General features: G+C 42.0%; 1 protein-coding gene across 2 annotated transcripts in view; it reads right to left on the bottom strand.

The window, feature by feature from the left end:
- Ep300 (E1A binding protein p300) overlaps positions 1-20,425 on the bottom strand; it is a 69,657-nt gene that overhangs the window by 11,127 nt on the left and 38,105 nt on the right. For both annotated transcript variants that reach the window (XM_051160039.1, XM_051160041.1), the window contains 12 exons: positions 19,880-19,989; positions 18,374-18,511; positions 16,236-16,667; positions 15,358-15,537; positions 15,083-15,227; positions 12,894-13,012; positions 10,394-10,633; positions 9,481-9,569; positions 5,973-6,053; positions 3,565-3,621; positions 2,916-2,993; positions 1,144-1,211 (listed from right to left, as the gene is read on the bottom strand). In XM_051160039.1, the coding sequence (XP_051015996.1) occupies positions 1,144-1,211; positions 2,916-2,993; positions 3,565-3,621; positions 5,973-6,053; positions 9,481-9,569; positions 10,394-10,633; positions 12,894-13,012; positions 15,083-15,227; positions 15,358-15,537; positions 16,236-16,667; positions 18,374-18,511; positions 19,880-19,989 (1,737 nt within the window). The remainder of the gene's footprint in view (positions 1-1,143; positions 1,212-2,915; positions 2,994-3,564; positions 3,622-5,972; positions 6,054-9,480; positions 9,570-10,393; positions 10,634-12,893; positions 13,013-15,082; positions 15,228-15,357; positions 15,538-16,235; positions 16,668-18,373; positions 18,512-19,879; positions 19,990-20,425) is intronic.

Here is a 20,425-nt window from a genome sequence, read left to right as displayed (position 1 = left end):
TTTACTGTGGATTTTCAAGTTCAACTAACCTGATGTATTTGGTTTTTTTTCAAAATGGTAAGGTAACTCTGACATCGTATGCCTCAACACAAAGACCTAGGTAAAGCCTGGAATTGTCCAGTAAATTAACTCTACATCGCCAAAGGAGGGAAATCACTCCTGTGACCATAATTCTAGTCAATCACTTTTACTTCTGCCCCACATTATGACATGTGCCGAAACAGGAAGAAATACGTGTGATGAGTCGGGTGTAATGGCACATGCCTGTAATCCCAGCACTTGGGAGGCAAAGGCAGGTGGATCTCTGTGAGTTCCAGGCCAGCTTGGTGTACAAAGTGAGTCCAGGACAGCCAAGGCTACACAGAGAAACCCTGTCTTGAAAAACAAAACAAAACTGTGATGACAAGTCCCTTTGTAAATTATTTTTTAGTTTCATATTCAGTATGCTACAGGTTGTATTTATTTATTTTTGGCTTTTCCAGATAGAATTTCTCTTTGTAGCCCTGGATGTTGTGGCCTCACTTTGTAGACCAGACTGTCCTGGAACTCATAGAGATCCACCTGCCTCTGCCTCTCAGAGTGTTGAGATTAAAGGCGTGAGCCACCACACCTGGATAGAATTATTTCATTTTAGCGAATTTTCTTTCTCTTCTTCCTTCTTTCTTTTTCCCTTTTTAGGATTTTTCGAGACAAGGTTTCTCTGTTTAACATTCCTGATTGCCCTGGACTTGCTTTTGTAGACCAGGCTGGCCTCCAACTCACAGTGATCAGTCTGTGTCTGCCTCCTAAGTGCTGGGATTAAAGGTCTGCACCACTGACCCTGGCTCATTTTCTTTTTCTTTTTTTGACACAGCACTATATAGACAGGCTGGTCTCAAACTCAAGAGATCTGTCTGCTTCCCAAGTACAGGAATAAGAGGTATGCCCCACAATACTTGTTATAAAGTTAAAATTGATATATACATATATACACAGATACTATAGATAATATGCTTTTTTTCAAGACAGGGCAGGATAGCATTGATCTCAAGAGATCTGACTGCCCCTCCTCAAGAATGTTAGGATTAAAGGTATATACCATCACCACCACCACGCTATAAAAAAAAATTTAAACCAAGGTTTACATCTAAGAATGTGACTTACTTTTAGCAGAAAACTTATTTTCTTTCCTAGTTCGTGCAGTTTTCTTCAAACAGCCATCACAGACAAACCTAAAAAGTAAACCAAGACTTTGCTTATACAACATAAACATACCACATAACAAAATCTATCATTCATATGCAGTTAGACTCAAGACAACCTACTTGGCACAAGTTCCTACATATACAACAGAAGTAACATACCTCCTAAGTGTTGGATTACAGGCATGCGCCACCACACCTGGCTTTTCTTGTTGGTGTTTGTTTGTTTGTTTTTCAAGAAAGGGCTTGTCTATATTATCTTGACTGTCCTGGACTCAGTTTGCAGACCAGGCTGGCCTCGAACTCACATCCATCTGCCTGCCTCTGCCTCCCAATTGCTGGGATCACACAGCATGCCACTACACCTGGCTAAGCCACTTTTAACACATCTTTTTGTTTGAGACAAGGTTTCTCTGTGTAGCTTTGGCTGTCCTGGGCTTGCTTTGTAGACCAGGCTGGCCTCTAACTCAGAGAGATCCACCTACCTCTGCCTCCTGGGTGCTGGGATTAAAGGCGTGCGCCACCACGCCCTGCCCAGCAAACATTTTCAAATCTGGCAAATGCGGTTACAATTAACATCGGCTTTAATACCAGCATTAGATTTCCTTTCTTTTATGGAGACAGGTTTTCACTGTATGGTCCAGATTATTCTCCTTTTTGTTTGTTTGTTTTTTCGAGACAGACTTTCTCTGTGCAGCCTTGGCTATCCTGACCTTACTTTGTAGACCAGGCTGGCCTCAAACTCATGTTGAGCTAGCAGCCTGTCTCTGGAGTCAGCACACCTGGCTCCTTCTTCTTTTACGTAATGTGTATATGGGTATCTAACTGCCAATGGCTGGGATGACAGGTGGGCGCCACACTCGTCAGCTATTATAGGACTTGTGGTTATCCTCCCCAAAACAACAACAACAACAACAAAACACACACACACACACACACACACACACACACACACACACACCAAAAAACTTTATTTATTTATTTGTTTGTTTGTTATATATACAGGGTTCTGCCTACACGGAGGGAGGCCTGCACACCTGAATTCATTATAGATGGTTGTGAGTCACTATGTGGTTGCTGGGAATCAAACTCAGGACCTTTGGAAGAGCAGCCAGTGCATTTAACCTCTGGGCCATCTCTCCAGATCTGTTTTGATCATCTTAAAGGGCAAGTGCATTATCATCATCTCCTTAGCCAGCTGCTTTTTATAGTTTTAAAATAGGTCTGTACTGATTCTTTTCCAATCTAAAGGAAAAGTTTCAGCAGAGCCAAACTTGCGGCAGGCATGTGCTATACCACTAAGCCAGATTCCTGATCCCAAAAAAAAAAAATACTTAGAAAACTATACCTTTGTTTAGGTATGGTGATACACACCTTTGATCTCAGTACTCAGGAGGTACCAACAGCCTGGTCTATGTAGCATGTTTTTGTTCAGCCAGAGCTACATAGTGAGATCCTAATAAAATCAGCAGCTTTGCCGGGCGTGGGGGCGCACGCCTTTAATCCCAGCACCCAGGAGGCAGAGGCAGGTGATCGCTGTGAGTTCGAGGCCAGCCTGGTGTACAAAGTGAGACCAGGATGGCCAAGGCTACACAGAGAAACCCTGTCTCGGGGGAAACAAACAAACAAACAAAACAAACAAACAAACAAACAAAATCAGTAGCTTTGAACATATACATATAATACAGCCATGGAAAAAAGACACAACACTTCTGCGAATGTGCTAAGCCTCACCCAGATGGCCAGATGATCTCATGGTGAAGGACACAGATCTGGTGCATCTTTCTTCCACACTCGGTGCACTCAACAAACCTGGAAATGAAACGTATAAATTTAAAGACAGATCTTGAAACATTACCAAGCAACAATGTCCAGTATTTCCTGTAAATTCGAACAATTCAAAAGATAACTGTCATGTTCAAAGAGTTAAAAAAAATTAGGTTAGTGATGCTTTTTGGTTTTAATGTTATAGGGAAAGCAAATTTCAGAAGCAGTAAAGCAGTTATTAAATCAACCTAAAATTTCAATCCAGAAAGGCAGCAAGAGATAGTAGCTGTGGAGACCCTCGAGTTATTCCATCTATGTGTAGAATAAGCAGAGGGAAGCAGTCCCTTATAGTGACCTAGGATCAGAAAGGTGACAGGTAGGTGAAGAAATCCTAAGTGTGCATTGGAAAAGCAAAGAGAACATAGCGGTGGGCAGAAGCAGTGTCATGCTTGACAGCGAACATTAAATGAACACCAACTGTAAGGGGATAGCTTCAGCCCTGAATGTTTCCTAAGACCCTACGAGCTATTAACATTTATGATATGCAGATGTTAGCCTAAAGTTATCATAGAAAAAAGGCCCAGAGTATACTGACAATTCATGGGAAACCACTTACAGTTCAGGATCCAGTGTGTCGTTTTTTCTCTTGGAAAATTGTTCCTTATTTATTGTGCTAAGAAAAGAAAATGGACATAATGAGAAAATAAAACCCCCAAAATAATGCTACTTGAATGTATGGAAATCTGAATGCTGTTTTAACAAAATTCCTTTTCTCTAAGTATTTCTTGGGTCATAGAAAATTCAGTTGTATGTAAAGTAATGTTTTACAGTACTCTATATTAACAGAGTATCTTATACAGCTATGGCTAGGCTTGAGCTCACCTGCCTCTGCCTCCCTAATGCAGAAATTTAACATGTATGGCTTTTCTTTCCCTTTTAAAATCTGGTTCTATACAGTGTATACTATATACTCTTTATAATCTGCTATTCCAGATTGTGAACCAGGTGTTCACTCAGGAGACATAAGCAGCAGGATTTCTGTGAGTTTGAGGCCAGCCTGGTCTACACAGTGAGTTCCAGAACAGCCAGAGATACGTAGTTTTGAGATCCTGTCTTGAAAGAAACAACAAAAAAACAAATACACAAACAAAATACTTTTATTTGGGATGCTGAGGATAGAAAGCAGCCAGGAGTTTGGGGCTAGTCTAATATACAGACCCCATCCCCATCACTTCTCCAAAAGGTACAAAGAAATCAACCAAGTGACAGGTCAATGTGGGGCTGTGCATCTCTAACCCCTGTTCAGAGAGAGGCAGGAGGATCTCAAGTTAAAGACCAACCTGGATTAGATAGTGAGATTTACCTGAGTGGCGGTCTCTCTCTCTCTCTCTCTCTCTCTCTCTCTCTCTCTCTCTCTCTCTCTCTCTCTCTCTCTCTCTCTCTCACACACACACACACACACACACACACACACACACACAGCCACTCCTCACTATTTGAGGGAAGTTTCATTTTAGGAACTATATAGTCAAGTCCTGTATTTTTTTTTTAAAGTCCTGTATTTTTAAGTAATGGTGGGAATAGATGCTAAGTGTGTGCTCTGGGTTCCTGCAGTTACCTCAGACTAAACAGAAGGACAAATTTTCTCTCATTTCATACTACTTATTTTTCATGGCCCTCCCCTCCCCAAACAGTATTAGTATCTTACACAAATGAAAGCCGCAAGACTCATTCACCTTGCACAATAAAATTAGATATGCCCTTGACAAAAGGACTCATTCAGCTTCCTGACGGTCCCTAAGACCTTGATTGAAAACCCAAAGGCCAAAGCACCCAGAATGGCAGGGAAACGTAGGCTCATTATAGAACTGCAGAACCAGAAAAGGGATTCTATACAGTCTAGCCTGACATCCTTTCCTGAAGCAGGGGATCCCTCCCCAGGGTGGACTATCAGCAATGTCTCTTTCTAGACTCCTGGCATCTGTTCTCCTACATAGGTGCCCAGTGCTACCACACTGCAATTTTCAATAGTAACTGAATGGGAACGTGTTGCTGTACAACATAAACTAAACAAATTAACCAGGCTGTCTCAGAGGCTTGTTTCATTAACTACACCTTTAAGACATTATTTTTTGTGGAGGACTCAACAGATTGCTTATCACTGGAAATATGAAGCTATGAAAAATTTGTAATTTGACTTAGAAGTTCTTCATTAAGTTCTCTATTAAGTTGAAGTGTAGTGTCTAATTCTATGTTAAAGACATTAACAATACTAATTGGCAGTTTAGGCCATAAGTTGAAAACTATCTTGGAATTTACCAAATACTAAAAATTTATATAACTACCAAACCCCAGGAGGGCTCACTTAAAGCTGTAAAATCTATTGCATTCTGTTTACCTATAAGAGGAGGTATAATGGTATTATGAGTCCAACCTCCTTGAAACTTAATATACTTAGTAATGAAAAGCTTTTGCACAAACCTTTCAATTTTAAGAGAACCTATACTTTTATAAAGAAAGTACTTATGCCGGGCGTGGTGTCGCATGCCTTTAATCCCAGCACTCGGGAGGCAGAGGCAGGCAGATCTCTGTGAGTTCAAGGCCAGCCTGGTCTACAAAGTGAGTCCAGGACAGCCAAGGCTACAAAGAGAAACCCTGTCTTGAAAAACAAAAACAAAAACAAAACAAAACAAAACAAAAACAAACAAACAAAAAGAGTACTTATTACTAAGATAAATGTCCAATGCTCAGAAATATCTAATGGAATGTTGTTATGCTAACAGTATTTAGGCTAACTAGTCAAGTGGCCAGTAGCCAGAGATAAGTTTAAGTACCTTTATGCAAGAATGCTACTGAGAATCAGTATCTAATTTAATTTACCTTAAAATCATTTGTATTTAAATAGTTGCCTATGACTGGTAGGATACAATGCTGGATAGTGTAAGATCTCTTAGAAACGCCTGAGAATAATCACCTGAGAATGGAGAATGAAAAGATCGTATTCAAAATGATGTAGTTACTTACGTTTGAGGTTGGGAAGGGTCATCCCCCAAAGAAACGCTCTCCCCTTGGATTTCATTGAAACACTTCTCACAGAAATGATACCTGTCGGCAAGAAGGCCATATTGGGGTGAACTGTTCCGTTCACACAACACAGCCCAAGCCAAGCAACGAAGCCACCAATCACAGCAGGCCAAGGAAGGGAACGGGAGCAGAGAGCAGGTCATCAACGGCGACAAGGACATTCAATGATGCAGATTTATGGGCCCCACAGTTTGGGTTTATTTTGTTTTTTGTTTTTGTTTTTAGGTTTTTGTTTTTGTTTTTTTTTTTTTTGCAATCAAAGCCAAGCGCAGACAACGACAAGCATGAGGAGAAAAAAAAACAAAACAAACGAAGCAATGAGGGATTGCAGGACAACAAAAAACAAAAAGCAAGACAGGACAACACAAAGCAGAAAGCCAAGGCAAAGCACATATTAGCATTAAATATCTCAATGGGATCACAAGTAGCAAATAAAGCAAATAAAGGAGACCTTTCATTAAGATCCATACTGACTGATTTTACTACCCAGTGTTATTTCATTCATTAATTTTTTTGGGTGGGGATTTTCAGGACAGAATTTCTCTGTGTAGCCCTGACCATCCTATCACTCTGTAGATCAGATTGCCCTCTAACTTGGAGATCTACACTCCACTGCCTCCACAGAGCTGGGATTAAAGGTGTGTAGTACCACTATCTGGAAACATGGTATCTTTTAAAAACTGTTAACATAAATGAAGTATAATAATTTTATATGCCTGGCTGGAAATGAGCAACCACTCAGTGATCAGTGAATTGGAGGAATCAAGTTGCCATAGTGATTGCAGTGGAAACTTGGTGACTTGGTGAGTCGTGCCTACCCCACCCCCCACCAAGACAGGATATCTCTGTGTAGCCTTGGCTGTCCTGGAACCACTTTGTAGACCAGGCCAGCCTCTGTCTCCCAATCGTTGGGATTACAGGTATATGCCACCATGCCCAGCCCACTTGTGAGTTTTTTGAAAGCTGAGGAATGAGAAGGTTGCTAAAAATTGAACAGTAGGCCCTGCACATGTGAGACTCATGCTACACCACTGAGCCCCTCCACCACTGAGAATAAAAGCCTGGCACTATACTGCTTTAAATACCCATTATGTCATTGTTCAGGAGGCAGAGGCAAGTGAATTTCTCTGAATTCCAGGCCAGCAAAAGCTATAAAACGATGGGCCGGGCGTGGTGGCGCACGCCTTTAATCCCAGCACTCGGGAGGCAGAGGCGGGCGGATCGCTGTGAGTTCGAGGCCAGCCTGGTCTACAAAGTGAGTCCAGGATGGCCAAGGCTACACAGAGAAACCCTGTCTCGAAAAACCAAAAAAAAAAAAAAAAAAAAGCTATAAAACGAGACTGTTAAAAAACAAGCAAACAAACAAAAAACCAAAAACACTGGTACACTTCAAAAGTAAAAGTCTATGAAGATAACATTTAAACATGTCAATGGTATGTGATGAACACTGTACACTGCTATTAAAAATTCAAAATGGGTTGGATATGGTGGTGAATGCCTTTAATCTGAGAACTAGAAAGACAAAGGAAGAGGCAAACAGATCTACATGAGTTTGAGGCTAGCCTGGTCTACAAAGTAAATTCCAGGACAGCCTGAGCTACAGAGAAGCCCTGTCTCAAAAAACAAAACACAAGGGAGGACCTAATTGTCAAAATTCCAATGAGAAAAATTTATACTAGCTGTTATTCGAGTCTTTTAAAAAAGATCTTTAAAACAAAACAAAACAAAAACAAAACATTTGATCCAGGCTGGAGAGATGGCTCAGTGGTTAAGGGCACTGTCTGCTCTTCCAAAGAACCCAGGCTCATTTCCCAGCAACCACATGGCAGCTCACAACTGTCTGTAACTCCTGTTCTAATAGACCTGACACATCCTCACAACAATGCACATGGAATTAAAATAAACAAACAATTTGATCCCTCTTCTCAGTTTCAAGGAGGAAATAAAACAAGTCTAGATTCTGTACCTACAAAGTAGTATTAGAATTTAACTTTCCTATAATTAAAAAATTAGGGGGGGCGAGCCGGGTGGTGGCGGCACATGGAGGCAGAGGCAGGCGGATCGTTGTGAGTTCAAGGCCAGCCTGGTCTACAAAGTGAGTCCAGGACAGCCAAGGCTACACATAGAAACTGTCTCGAAAAACAAAACAAACAAACAAACAAACAAACAAAAAAAGGGGGGGGGCAGGTTGGAGAGATGGCTCAGAGGTTAAGAGCACTGACTGCTCTTCCGAAGGTCCTGAGTTCAATTCCCAGCAACCACATGGTGGCTCACAACCATCTATTATATGATCTGATGCCCTCTTCTGGCCTGCAGGTGTACATGCAGACAGAGCACCGTATACATAATAAATAAATAAATCTTAAAAAAAAAAAAAAATTAGGACATTCTCAAAGCCAGAACCTATGGCTCACAAGTTCAATCAAACAGAACACCACAGTATCAGCAGCAGGACACAAGCACACGGCAGCCACCTAAACTTAGCCTTGCTGTTCTGTTGCAGAGAAGAAACACTAGATGAACTCTAATGCAGGCTGATAACTGCCTACAGGAGACTGATTACTCAGGATCAAGAGATTAGTGCATGTATAATTTCTGGCCCTGGGCCAGAAAGCAATGAAGCAGAGAAGCCGGCATTCACAAGTCTCTGTAGAGAAAAACTGTCTATGTTTTCCCCCCTCATATTTTCTTTCTTCTTTTTCAGGCTGAGTCTCATGCAATCTAATCGGCTTCCAATTTACTTCTGTACTCATCCAAGGATAACTCTGAAGTGATCCCCTAATCTTTAGAGTACTTGGACTGTAATCACTCAACCCTTTTTATGAGGTGCTAGTCTCAAACCCAGGACTTCATGCTTGCTAGGCAAGTGCTCTACTAACTAGTTACACCTCAGCTCTGGGAGGTCTTTCTTTTTTTCCCCAGACAGCGTTTCTCTACGTGGCCTTAGTTGCCGTGAACTCTGCCTCTGCCTGAGTGCTGGGATTAAAGGCGTGTGCCACTTCTTTTTTTCTTTTTAATATGTCTGACACTAAGTATTTTGGAATACTTCCAAGATTGAAAACATAGGGTGAGAATAGGTTTACAAAACCTATTTTTGTTTTTTCGAGACAGGGTTTCTCATAGCCTTGGCTGTCCTGGACTCACTTTGTAGACCAGGCTGGCCTCGAATTCAGTGATCCACCTGCCTCTGCCTCCCGAGTGCTGGAATTAAAGGCGTGCGCCACCACGCCCGGCAGGTTCACAAAAATTCTAAAACTACTTTTCTAAAAGTAGATAACATTATTAACTCTGCAAACAAAAGCAAAGAACAGAATTTAGGCAATACAAATGTCTTCAAGCAGAGAACATATGAACCAGCCCAGTATGTGTGCACACCAGATCATCTGGATTGCACGCACTTTCTATACAAAGGACACATGTGGCGTGGTCCACATCTGGTTGAGCTTACCTGTTCTGGTAACTATAATAAGTAGCATCACGTGGGATTGTGCATAACTGTTTGCCATAGCAACACAGTGTTTGTGGAGAGAACTCCAACTGCAAAAGAAAGTATTTGTTTAAGAGTACAATGGCCTGAATAGTCACAAGGGCAAATCAGAAACAAGCAAGTGGCACCTCAGTTCTCACTTTAATGAATCACAATTAGACACTTCAGCTTACAAAACCTACAAATTGACCATACAATTTCAACAGACTGAGCAGGCGTATCTGTCCAGCCCTATTTTCAGCTATCTAGAGGCAACATGAAATACAGTACTGGGAACTGTTATACTCAGGAAAAATATCACATGTGAAGCAATCTGCACCTGTACGGATTATAATAAAGCTCCTACTCCATGAGCTTAGTCTGATGGAGTCAATATACTAGGCGGTCAGCTTTGCCAAATAATCTTCATCTATGCAAAATAAAAGTCTTCACAGAAGACATGCCAAACAAATACATTATTGTGTGTGTGATAACTAAACGCCTTAGGAGAAAGGGCCTATTGAGATCGGGTAGCATATTAGTTTTGATGTCGAGCAACATGAAAAGAGAGAGAAGGGACAGTGAAACAGGAGCAGGGATAGGAGGACTGTCAAAGTTAGAAGAGGAAAGTTTAAAAAAAAAGTATTAATTTGTTAATATTATATATATACACCTGTACACCTGCAGGGCAGGAAAGGGTCAGAAATCAAGTTATAGGTGGTTGTGAGCCACCATGTGGTTGCTGGGAATTCAACTCAGGACCTCTAGAAGAGCAGTCAGCACTCTTAACTCATGAGCTATCTCTCCAGCCCAAAGCAGAGTATTTTTAACCTAAGTCATCACTAGATTCTAGGCATCTTAGAAGTTAAAAGAAGCTCTGAAAGCTACTTCTTACCTTTCTGCCACAACAATATCCAAGGCTTTGCATGACGGGATCAATTTCTTGCTCAAATACCTCCGAGAGTTTGGAGCAGTATTTGTATACCCTTGAAGTTTTACGGTTATATAACCAGGCATTGTTGAACATAAGCCAAATGTCATCGATGTATTGCCAGGGCTCTTGGTACTGCCCAGTATCTAACTTCCGCTTGATTGTAGAAAGATCCATGGGGCTCTTCACAATATCAAAGTAATCCTAGAAGTATTAGCAACACCACATCACATACTCATGAGCAGGGCATTTAGGGAAGATGCAGTATCTTCCTATAATCATCATTAATTTTCCACATAACATGTCTTGATTGGTCTACGTCCTGAAGTTTGTAACTTCTTAAAAACACCTATGAAGAGACTTTGATTGAGATATTCTCCAAACAAGAGATCCAGATAATCTGTCACATATATGCAGTAGAACCAAGTATCTTTAAATTTCAGTAGTAGAAGGGACCAACAAATCCTAGAGAATTAGTGTTCTAAGGCAGCAGAAAAACTTATTAAAAACAAAAACAAAACAACAACAAAAACTGAATAAACTGTGACCCTGAAAAGCACTGCAATACCATATTCAATAAAACTTATTAAAATACTCAAATAAAACCTGGCTGCAACCTGGGTATATTTTAACTTCCAAACTTTTCAATACTAACTTTAGGCAGAGCATTGTGGCAAATGCCTTTAATCTCAGCATGCAGGGAGGTAGAGGCAGTAAATGACCATGAGTTTGAAGGCAGTCTGGTCTGTATACTCAGTTTCAAGTCAAGTAGGGACATACAGTAAGAGCTCCCCATCCTACCCAAGTTTCGAAAAAACAAACAAACTCTAGGCGGTGGTGGTGCATGCCTTTAATTCCAGCACTTTGGAGACAGAGGCAGGTGGATCTCTGAGTTCAAGGCCAGCACGGTCTACAAAGCAAGTCCAAGACAGTTAGGGCTGTTACATAGAGAAACCCTGCCTCAAAACCAACCAACCAAACAAACAAACAAAAAACCCAACCAAACAAAACAACATCAACAACAAAAACCCATATAAAAAGAACAATTTGAGGCCTGAAAGTGGGGGAAGAGAAACTAATTGATGGCTCAACAATGAAGTTATTTGCTGCTTTTACAGAGGACCTGGGTTCAGCTTTCTGTTGCCACAGCAAGGTAACTTACAACCATTTTTAACTCCAGTTCTATGGGAACTCTTTTTTTTTTTTTTTTTTTTAAGATTTATTTATTTATTTACTATGTATCCAGTGCTCTGCCTGTATGTACACCTGCACGTCAGAAGAAGGCACCCAGATCTCATTATAGATGACTGTGAGCCTCCATGTGGTTGCTGGGAATTGAACTCAGGACCTCTGGAAGAACAGACAGTGCTCTTAACCTCTGAGCCATCCCTCCAGCCCTCTATGGGAATTCTTACACTCTCTTTTAGCCTTCAGGAACCACGCACCCATATGATTTACATACATACACACATACAGGCAAAACCTCATATACACAAAATATAAATGATATTCAAAATATAAAAAATATTTCTGGGGCTGGACAGATGGCTCCAGAGGTTAAGAGCACTGTCTGCTCTTCCAGAGGCTGTGAGTTTAATTCCCAGAAACCACATGGTAGTTCTTAGCCATCTATATGAGATCTGGTGCCCTCTTCTGGTGGGCAGGCATACATGCAGGCAGAACATTGTGTATGTAATTAAAAAAACAAAACAAAACAAAGCAAAACAAAAAATTACCTTTCTGTCCTGATCTATAGCTGTTGGGATAAATTGTTGACCCAAAAATTGCAACTCTAAGTACATACCAAAGAGAAAGAAATCTGTAGCCACATAAAAACTTACACTTAGTGCTAGAAGGCTGAGGCTGAACTTAAAATAACCTGGGGTATAAAATGAGACACTCTCTAAAAATCAAAGCAAAATCATAAAGCAGTACGTGTGCAAGACATTCACAGCACTCAAACTCTCAATAGCCCCAAACTGGAAATAACCAAATGACTGCCGACCAAATAAACACATGCAGAAAATGCAGTAGTATCACACAACTGATTAGATGATTCAAAGGAAGCACTGAATGACACAGTAGCATGGATGTCTAGGCATGACACACTAGCAATGCTAGTGACTGGGGACTGGATCAGTACAAAGCACTTGCTAAGCTTTCAATCCACAATGAGTGCGATTACTCAATACCAGATTAAAAAACCAAAACAGAAGAATCCAGAGAAATTGGGCAACCCTACAGTTAGAAAGGTAAGAGTGCTGCAAGTGGTGATTTTAATTAATGTAGGGTTTATAAATTCAGAAGTTTATGAAAATGAATTAAAAACCATAGTGGTAGTTGTATAACAGTGAACATACTAAAACTTGTGTACTGTAAGTAGGGTAACTTCTGTAACAGATAAATCATGTCAATAAAGCTGTTTACCAATTTAAAAGGAAATAAAAAGACACCAAATACTTACAGGGATTCCTAGAAGCTGTGGGTCTACAGGCTGACGAAAGGGAAGGGATTCTGGATCCTGCCGGTAAAGTGCCTCCAATGTTGGCATCAGAGCCTGGCGTAATTCTTCTGGTTTGAAAACTGTAAGGAGAGTCCATTGAAATCAGTTATTGACGGAGCAAAGGGATGTTAAATATGTCCAAGTCAATGTTCTAGAAGCACCCTCAAGAGTCAGAGAGCACAAAAGTGACACTGCCCTCTGACTAAGGGATCACTTTCTAATTTCAATTCCCACTCTGATTTAATCTGTAAAACAACATAGCTGTTACTATTGTTACTGGCTCAGGTACTTTTCCAGCTGCAGATTGAGAATGACCGTGGCCAAATAGAAAAATAATCAAAGACTACAACAACACAGAAGAGATTTCTCAAAGTAACAGTCCAAAAGATGTTTGTGGAAAGAGAGGGGTTCTGTCAAGCAGAACCAGAAATGGTGTGGTAAGCACATGGCTGCATTCCTATCACTGGGCACAATAAAGCAGCAACATCTTTTAGGTAAGGCTAGCATATAGAGACCAAGGACAGTCTAAGCTACATAGCAGGTCCCTATAAAGTAAGATTGCTGAGCAGAGTAGAATCACACAATGAAATCCAACTAACCAATGACCAAGGAATTAAAAAAGAAAAGAGAAGGAAAAAGTGTTTTTATGACACCAATGTTTAACAATTAGAATAGAGTCCTGAGCTGGGTGGGAGTGGTGGCGTATGCCTTTAATCCCAGCACTTGGGAGGCAGAGGCAGGTGGGTCGCCAGCCTGGTCTACAAGAGTCCAGGACAACCAAGGCTAACACAGAGAGGCCCTGTCTCAAAAAAACAAAACAAAACAAAAAACAAACAAAGAACAAAGAATATGAGACCTGGTTTCTTCTATCTAAGACATTAAAAGACAAGGGATTTCCATTAAAATAGGTCACACTGTACGAACCCAAGGGGAAGGCCTGTTCACTATTTAGATGATACACAGTAGACTTCAGCCTTGATTTGCATAACACAAACGGAATGCAGGCTACAAAGAGTTCAAGAAACGTGTGATCAATGACTTAAGAATTTAAAGTTATATTTTTTATTTGTGAGCATTTGTGTATTTGTGCACATGGGCTAAAGCATTTGTGGAGGTCAAAAGAACAATTTCAGGAGCCAACACTCTTTCCAACATGGAAGTGAGTGTCTGTCAGTCTGTATTTGTAGGCCAAGAGTTAATGTGAGATGGGTACGTGTTTGCTCAGTGAACTGTTTTTCACTTTTTTTCCCCTTCCTTCGGGACAGGGTTTCTCTGTGTGGCCTTGGATGTCCTGGACTTCCTTTGTACACCAGGCTGGCCTCAAACTCACAGTGATTCGGCTGCCTCTTGCCTCCCAAGTGCTGGGATTAAAGGCATGTGCCACCTCACCTGGCTACATTTAAAAAAAGAATTATTTCTTATTGTGTAGGGGGTTCTGTCTACATGTGTGCCTGCCTGATAGAAGAGGGCACCAGATCTCATTATAGATGGTTGTGAGCCACCATGTGGTTGCTAGGATTTTAACTCAAGGACCCCTGGAAGAGCAGACAATGCTCTTAACCTCTGAGCCATCTCTCCAGCCCCATTTGAAAAAAAAAAAGCCAACAAACTTGCTGTTGTTTTTCACATTTTTAAAATACTTTCTGTGCTTGTATGTTTGCCTGATTTTATGTCCTAGACCTTCACAGGACAGAAGAGGCTGTTTGGTCTCTGGAAACAAAGTTACAGGTGGTTATAAGCTAGCATGTAGATGCTGTAAATTGAATCTGGGTCCTCTATAAAAGCACCTGAGCACACCATCCTCTCTCACCCCTATACTCTACAACCTGCTAAGACAGTGTCTTACTAGGATATGAGCTCACTAGCCATCAAGCTCCAGGGACCACCCCTTCTCTGCTTTCCCACTGTTAGATCACATGCGTATCAAAACGCCCAGCTGTGAGACAAGGTCTCACTGTCTATCTCAGCCTTGCCTGGAATTTGCTGTGTCCTTTAACTCAGGCTCACCTGCCTCTGCCTCCCAAGCAGTGGGATTAAAGATGTGCAGGTACCTGGCAGACCCACACAAGTGGTGGGAAATAGAATCAGATCTTCAGTGGTTGTGGGGCAAGCAATTTACCAAATAAATGGTCTCTCCAGCCTTTACTTACTCTTCTTCTTTGACTGTCCAGGGGCTGGGGAGGACTGTGTAGCAGAGGTGCTCGGCTGCTCTTCTTCCTCTTTTGCTTCAGGCTTCAACTCAGTGCCTCTCTCCTCTGTTTCTGTAGGCTCCACTTTAGCATCTTGAGCTTTAGCCTAAAACACAAGGGAAGGAATTTAAGTATTCAAAGCTACACAGCTGGGAATGAGAGCATTCCCACCCCTGACTTGCTCTGTGCACCTGTAAGTCTCCTTCACTTTCAGTACCTAGCTGCTCTATTCTCACCTCCTGAGTATCGTCTGGTTGAGCAACTGCTGGTTCTGGTTGATCCACCTCCATTTTAACCTCCATTTTGATTTCCTGTGAAGGCTGCTTCTCAGTAATAGTCTGTGAATTCACTTCAGTGCTACTAGTAGATGGAGGGTTTGATACCTGGCCTTCAACGCTTACAGTTGGCTGAGAAAGCTGGAGAGACAAAAGAAAAGCATAGGGAAAAAAGCTGGCAATAAACTGCACAGGAAAGCCGGGCATGGTGGCGCACGCCTTTAATCCCAGCACTCGGGAGGCAGAGGCAGGTGGATCGCTGTGAGTTCGAGGCCAGCCTGGTCTACAAAGCTAGTCCAGGACAGCCAGGGCTACACAGAGAAACCCTGTCTCGAAAAAAACAAAAACAAAAACAAAAACAAACAAAAAAAAGGGACATACAGGACTTGCCAATGCTGGCTGGTTTTATTTGAAACAGATACCAAGTTTTTTGTTATGTGTTTATGAGTAGAAGTTCCAAAGATGGCCACTTCACAGAAGGCCACAGTATTAAACAGTGAGATTATGGATGAGTAATGGTAGAGCACACCTTTAATCCCAGCACTCGGGAGGCAGAGACAGACAGTTCGAGGCCAGACTGGTCTACAAAGTGAGTCCATGATAGCCAATGCTGCTACACAGAGAAACTCTGTCTCGTAAAACAAAGTGTAGAGGCCTTAGAACATAGAATGAAGCAAAATGAACAGTAAAACTAAACAAATCTTCTAGATTTTCCTATGCTAGTTATTACTGTAAGAAAAAACAGGATATAAAACAACCCTATCTATGGACACAGGAAGGAACAAAACAGAAGTGAAATGGTGCAGAAACACCACTCACTCCAATACACATCTACTTACCGGAGTTGAAGGCTGAGGAGGCAGCAATGGTGCTGTTGGAGTAGGAACAGAGGCTACAGTGCTCTGCTGTGAGCGAGGCTGCTGCTGGGATTGGTCAGCAGAAGGAGCAGCCGGAACTGCAGGCTGCACTTGGGGAGGAAGATGTGCTGGTGGTGTAGGTGTCTGTCTAGATGAGGGATGTAGAGCTTGGGGCTGTGGTCCAGGTGGTATGGCAGGAGGTGTAGGAACAGGTGCGGGAACTGCAGTTGCTGGTGGCTGCTGAGCCCCTATGCTTGGGGGAGTATGATGAGGAGTAGGGGTACGACTGGGAACAGGAGAAGGTGAATTCTGATGAGCCTGCTGAGGCAGAGTTGGACAGTGAATATGGCTCCCTTGAGACCCTGGAGGCATTATAGGGGAGTTCACTGGGCAGGAAGAACTGGACATTTGTGCCTGTTAAAATGAAAAATATTTGGTATTTACAAATATATATTATTTAGTACACACTGACTATAAACAAAAATCAATAGGAAGCTTTCTGAGACGAAGCCTCTGGCTAGTCTTACACTAATAGAGACACGTCTGCTTGAGTGCCTGTCTCCAGAGCAAGGGTTAAAGGTGCACGTGCCTTTCAGTCTTCAAAGAGGAGGAAAGAGAGGCCCACTCAAATTCATGCTTGGTTATTAGAATTTAAGTGTATGTGTCAGTACCTGCATGTATGGATCTCTACCACACTCCCAGGATGCCGAAAGCAGCCATTAGACAATCGGATCCACTGTACGTGTAGTCACAGGCATCTGGGAGATGCCTGGCACAAGGCTGGAAACTGAACATGAGTCTTCGGAAAGAGCAGCAGCTCTCTTAACCTCAAAGCCACCTCTTCAAACCCTAACATTTTATTTTTAAATGTATATTCCTTGCCCAGTCATGGCAGTGCAGGCCTTTAATCCCAGCCGCTTGAGAGAATGTGGGAGGCTCCTGAGTTCAGACTAGCCTAGTCTACACTAGGAGGGGAGGGGCTGGGGTATTAAAGCTATCATGAGCTACTATACTAAGATTCTGTGAACTGGTAGAATACTTTCAATGCTTATGCAGATATTGAATTTGATCACCAATACTACAAAAAAGGGTTTATTTATTTCTTTAAAAGGCTGAGGATCAGGTGTGGTGGCGCATGCCTTTAATCCCAGCATTGGGGAGGCAGAGGCATGCAGATCTCTAAGTTAGAGGCTAGCCTGGGATACAAAGAGAGTTCCCGGACAGCCAGGGCTACACAGAGAAACCCTGTCAAAAATAAACAAACATCAAAACAAAACAAAAGGTTGAGCACTGGCTGGTGGTGGTGCATGCCTTTATTCCCAGTACTTGGGGGTAAAGGCGGGCAGATCTTGTGAGTTTGAGGCCAACCTGATCTACACAGTAAGTTGCAGAACAGTCAGAGCTACAGAGAGAAGTCCGGTCTCAAAAAAACAAAAACTAAAAAAAATAATAACTTTAAAAAGAGTTGAAGTGACCAACTTAGTATCACAAAATCACTGCCTCTGGCTCAAGTGCAAAGTATGATAAGGCAAGCCTAGAGTCCTAGCGATCGGGAGGCTGGCGCAGAGTTTATGGCATTCAAGGCTATCCTCGGCTACAAGGTGAAGGCCAGACTAGCATGAATCTCACGTGATGTAGCCTCAAAACTCCAAATAAATTTTAAAAGATTAAAAAAAAAATCTGTTCTATGAGTTAAAGGCCAGGCCTAAATAGTGAGACCTGTCTTCGAACAAAAGAAAAAACTGAAGGATGGGCGTGGTGGCCCAGGCCTTTAATCCCAGTACTCCAGAGGCAGAGGCAGGTGGATTGACGTGAGTTTGAGGCCAGTCTGGTCTACAAAATGAGTCTAGGACAGCCAAGGCTATTCAGAGAATCCCTGTCTCAGAAAAAAAAGAAAAGAAAAGAAAAATCTGACAACTGTTGGAGGGCACACTTATTAGGAAAACTGGTATCACCAGGAAATGCTGTCTACCATTTAAGTCTGGGAACCTGTACCGCCTCCAGGGTAGAATTAGAGAACAGACTACATACATACTACATACATTTGTATGCCCTGTGGCATGTGTACCTAGACCTGCACACATGCACAGTAAAGAGTAATTTAAACAGTAAAAACATACTTGAGACACAGGTGCTTGACCACTGGAGGGAGCCAAAGGCATGTTTGTTACATTCATTCCTTGGGATGGAAACTGAGTCTGGGAGAGGAACTGGTTCTGGCTGGAAGCCTGCTGCATGCGAGGTCCATAGCCCATAGGCTGCAAAAACAACCCCCCCCCCCCCACCAAAACATAGAACATCAATTGTTTCTTTACAATTATTCTACTATTTTAATTAGCAATCACATTTGTTCTGCTATTTAAGTTTTTAAAAAAGATTTATTTATTTATTATATATACATGTATGCCTGCACACCAGAAGAGGGCACCAGATCTCATTATAGATGGTTGTGAGCCACCATGTGGTTACTGGGAATTGAACTCAGGACCTCTGGAAGAGCAGCCAGTGCTCTTCACCAATGAGTCATCTCTCCAGCCCCGTTTAAGATTTTTGAGTAGAGAAGAAGAAAAGACAATAGTTCAGGGAGGAAAAACACGAGGAATAAGTAAAAGAACTAACCACTTAGATAGCCAGGGGTAGTGGCGCATGCCTTTAATCCCAGCACTCAGGAGGCAGAGGCAGTACACATGCCATAGAGGCAATGGGGAGGTCCAAAGACCACTTACAAGAATCAGGTTTTTTAGGCTGGAGAGATGGATCAGAGGCTAAGAGCACTTATCTGTTCTTCCAAAGGTCCTGGGTTCAATCCCAGCAACCACATGGTGGCTCACAACCATCTACAATGAGATCTGGTGCCCTCTTCTGAATCGCGGGCACACATGTAGGCAGAGTACTGTGTACATAATAAATAAAAAGAGTCAGTGGTCCCCCCCCCGCCCCCAACCAGATGGGTCTCAAGAGAGTGAATGTGGGTCATAAGGTCTGGGACAAGTGTCATTGCTTACTGACCAGTCTACCTAGCTAAGTGGGCTTGTAAATTTTTTATTTATATCTGTATGTATTCAGTGATACCCATATCAAGTAAGGAAAGACTTTGCAGTGGAGTTAGTTGCTTTCGTCCCCTGTGGTCCTGGGGAATAAACTCGGGTTTTCTGGCAACAAGAACACTACATAGTTTTTGAAATATAAAAACAGGGCTGGAGAGATGGCTTGGCAGTTAAGAGCACTGTCTGTTCTTCCAGAGGTCCTGAATTCAATTCCCAGCACCCACAGAGTGGTTAGCAACCACAGGGTGGCTCACAGCCACGTATAATGTGTGATCGGATGCCTTCTTCTGGCAAGCAGGCGTACATGCAGGCAGGGCACTGTATATGTAGTAAATAAATACATCTTTTTAAAAGGAAAAGAAAAGAAAAAGCATTTGTCACCAAGTTTGAGGTCTTGATTTTGATACATGGAAGGACAGAGTTAATCTGTTGTGTACTCAGACTTCTGTATGAGAACTGCAAGGATAAACACTTTACTCATAGAATAGAAAGTGTTTTGCTTAGACACTTTTTTTGAAGTAGTAACAAAGAAAAGTTTTGTTTTCTGTTTGTTTTTAAGGTATGTAAGATAAAACTAACCGGATTGAGTGCCCCAGACGGAGCCAACTGTCCGTGGTGCTGAAGAGGAGAGGGTTGCCGAGGTCCTATAGGCGGCTGGGGCATATTCATCTGTCCAAACTGATTCAAACCTGTAAATATATGTAAAATAATAACTCAATACTTTTGTCGAATTTAAGAACAGGATGTAAATATTTTGTTTTACTATATTTCTTTTTTATCTCTTTCTTTCTTCTTCTTCTTCTTCTTTTTTTTTTTTTTTCGAGACAGGGTTTCTCAGAGTAGCCTTGGCTGGGCTGGACACACTTTGGAGAACAGGCTGGCCTCGAACTCACAGTGATCCACCTGCCTCTGCCTCCCAAGTCCTGGGATTACAGGTGTGCGCCACCACGCTCGGCTGTTTTACTTTTCTTTTTTTTTTTTTTAATTTTTTATTAATTTATTCTTGTTACATCTCAATGGTTATCCCATCCCTTGTATCCTCCCATTCTTCCCTCCCTCCCATTTTCCCCTTATTCCCCTTCCCTATGACTGTTACTGAGGGGGATTTCCTCCCCCTGTATATGC

Source organism: Acomys russatus, chromosome 17 (genome assembly GCF_903995435.1).
Source record: "Acomys russatus chromosome 17, mAcoRus1.1, whole genome shotgun sequence".
NCBI lineage: Eukaryota > Metazoa > Chordata > Mammalia > Rodentia > Muridae > Acomys > Acomys russatus.
Note: the sequence above shows the minus strand (reverse complement) of the source record. Positions and strands in the feature narration are given on the sequence as shown.